Below are 3,080 nucleotides of genomic sequence, written 5' to 3'. Positions count from 1 at the left end.
GCAGCAGCTCTAAGTAAGTTGGGGCAGCAGCTCTAAGTTGGGGCAGCAGCTCTAAGTAAGTTGGGGAACACTGACCCACCATTGACCCACAATTAACCACCCATTAACTACCCATTAACTTACCTGGGGTTCCTGCTAATTGCCGCCACCATCAGCGCCGTCCAGCCCAGCCGGTGCCGCGTGTTCACATCGATACCGGCCTGTAGTAACCTGAAATGTGGGGCAGGGTCAGGAGGATGTGGGGCAGATGTGGGGCAGGATCGGGAGCCCCACATCCAACATTCAGCCCCACATCCAGCCCCGTACCCAGCCCCACATCCAACATCCAGCCCCACATCCAGCCCCACATCCAACATCCAGCCCCTCATCCAGCCCCACATCCAACATCCAGCCCCACATCCAGCCCCACGTCCAACATCCAGCCCCACATCCAGCCCTACATCCAGCCCCACATCCAGCCCACACCCATCCCACATCCAGCCCCACATCCAGAACCCAGCCCCACACACAGCCCCACATCCAGCCCCACACCCTGCCACACACCCAGCTCCACATCCAACACCCAGCCCCACATCCAACACCCAGCCCCACATCCTGCCCCAAACCCAGCCCCATATCCACATCCAGAACCAAAGGGGAAACTCAATACTGGACTAGGAAGCCCATCTGTTGGCTGATCACTATCTATGGGTCCTGTGGGTCACAGCCCCCCACTGCCCCCCACCCCATTACCCACTGCGGCCCATCTGTGCGCCCTGGGGCAGCAGCAGGATGTGCAATTCCTGCTGGGCAATGGGGCGTGGAGCAGCACGGCCTATGGGGCTGGGAAAGGCAAAGGGATCCTCACCCCTATGGGGGGCAATGGGACCGGGATGAGCCCATCATGGCGGCCCATTGGGTCCAATTGAAAGGCCATGGTCCCATCATGGCAGCCCAATGGGTCGCATTGAAAGGACATGTTGCCATCATGGCGACCCATTGGGTCCAATTGAAAGGCCACGGTGCCAACATGGCGGCCCAGTGGGTCCCACTAAAAGACCATGGTTCCATCATGGTGACCCACTGGGTCCCACTAAAAGGCCATGGTTCCATCATGACGACCCAATGGGTCCGACTGTACATCCATGGTTTCATCATGGCGGCCCCATGGTCCCGTCATGGAGGCCCAATGGGTCCGATTGAAAAGCCATGGTGCCATCACGGTGACCCATTGGGTCCAATTGAAAGAATATGGTTCCAACATGGCGGCCCAATGAGTCCAATTGTACATCCATGGTCCCGTCATGGCAGCCCAATGGGTCCAATTACATGGCCATGGTGCCATCATGGCGGCCATGGTGCCAACATGGCGACCCAATGGGTCTGATTGAAAGGCCATGGTTCCATCATGGCAGCCCAATGGGGATCCCATCATGGCAGCCCAATGGGTCCAATTGAAAGGACATGGTGCCATCATGGCGGCCACGGTGCCATCATGGCGACCCAATGGGTCCAATTGAAAGGCCAAGGTCCCATCATGGCGACCCAATGGGTCCAATTGAAAGGCCAAGGTCCCATCATGGCGACCCAATGGGTGCAATTGAAAGGCCATGGTTCCATCATGGCGGCCACGGTCCCATCATGGCAGCCCAATGGGTCCAACTGAAAGGCCATGGTGCCATCATGGCGGCCACGGTGCCATCATGGCGACCCAATGGGTGCAATTGAAAGGCCATGGTGCCATCATGGCGGCCACGGTGCCATCATGGCAGCCCACTGGGTCCAATTAAGGACAAGGTGCCATCATGGCGGCCATGGTGCCAACATGGCGCCCATTGGGTCCAACTGTAACTCGGCCATGGCCATCAGTGGCAGCCCAGAATGGTTCATAATGGCGGCCCAATGGATCCAATTGCACGGCCATGGTCATCATGGTGGCCCATTGGATTCCAACTGAAAAAGGCCAACAGTGCCCAACATGGCAGCACAGTGGGTCCCATTGCACGGTACCATCATGGCAGCCCAATGGGTCCGACTGAAAGGACATAGTCCCATCATGGCGACCATGGTCCCATCATGGTGATCCAATGGGTCCGACTGAAAGGACATGGTCCCATCATGGCAGCCCAATGGGTCCAATTGAAAGGACATGGTCCCATCATGGCAGCCCAATGGGTCCAATTGAAAGGACATGGTCCCATCATGGCAGCCCAATGGTGCCATCATGGCGGCCCAATGGGTCCAATTGCACGGCCATGGTTCCATAATGGCAACCCAATGTGTCCGATTCCATGGCCATGGTGCCATCATGGCGGCCCAATGGTCCCATCATGGCGGCCCACTGGGTCCAAATGAAAGGCCACAGTCCCATCATGGCGGCTCAATGGTCCCATCATGGCGGCCCAATGGGGGTCCCATCATGGCGGCCCATTGGGCCCAACTGCACGGCCATGGTGCCATCATGGCAACCACAGTGCCATCATGGCAGCCCAATGGGTCCAATTGGAAGGCCATGGTGCCATCATGGCAGCCCAATGGGTCCAAATGAAAGGACACGGTGCCATCATGGCGGCCACTGTGCCAACATAGCGGCCCAATGGGGGTCCCATCATAGCGGCCCATTGGGTCCGATTGAAAGGACATGGTTCCATCATGGCGGCCATGGTCCCATCATGGCGGCCCAATGGGTCCAATTGAAAGGACATGCTGCCATCATGGCAGCCATGGTGCCAACATGGCGACCCAATGGGTCCGATTGAAAGGCCATGGTTCCATCATGGCGGCCCAATGGGGATCCTATCACGGCGGCCCATTGGGTCCAATTGAAAGGCCACAGTCCCATCATGGCGGCTCAATGATCCCATCATGGCGGCCCAATAGGAATCCCATCATGGCGGCCCATTGGGTCCAATTGAAAGGCCAAGGTCCCATCATGGCGACCCAATGGGTCCAATTGGAAGGACATGCTGCCATCATGGCGGCCATGGTGCCATCATGGCGACCCAATGGGTCCAATTAAGGACAAGGTGCCATCATGGCGGCCACAGTGCCATCATGGCAGCCCACTGGGTCCAATTAAGGACAAGGTGCCATCATGGCGG

The 3,080-nt window shown here is 58.0% G+C and overlaps 1 protein-coding gene across 1 annotated transcript in view; it reads right to left on the bottom strand.

Moving 5' to 3' along the window:
• Positions 1-3,080, bottom strand: part of CLPB (caseinolytic mitochondrial matrix peptidase chaperone subunit B) — a 61,316-nt gene that overhangs the window by 48,138 nt on the left and 10,098 nt on the right. Inside the window, exon 3 of the mRNA XM_015850662.2 lies at positions 124-210. Coding sequence (XP_015706148.1) covers positions 124-210 — 87 coding nt within the window. The remainder of the gene's footprint in view (positions 1-123; positions 211-3,080) is intronic.

Source organism: Coturnix japonica, unplaced genomic scaffold (genome assembly GCF_001577835.2).
Source record: "Coturnix japonica isolate 7356 unplaced genomic scaffold, Coturnix japonica 2.1 chrUnrandom505, whole genome shotgun sequence".
In the NCBI taxonomy this organism is placed as follows: domain Eukaryota; kingdom Metazoa; phylum Chordata; class Aves; order Galliformes; family Phasianidae; genus Coturnix; species Coturnix japonica.
Note: the sequence above shows the minus strand (reverse complement) of the source record. Positions and strands in the feature narration are given on the sequence as shown.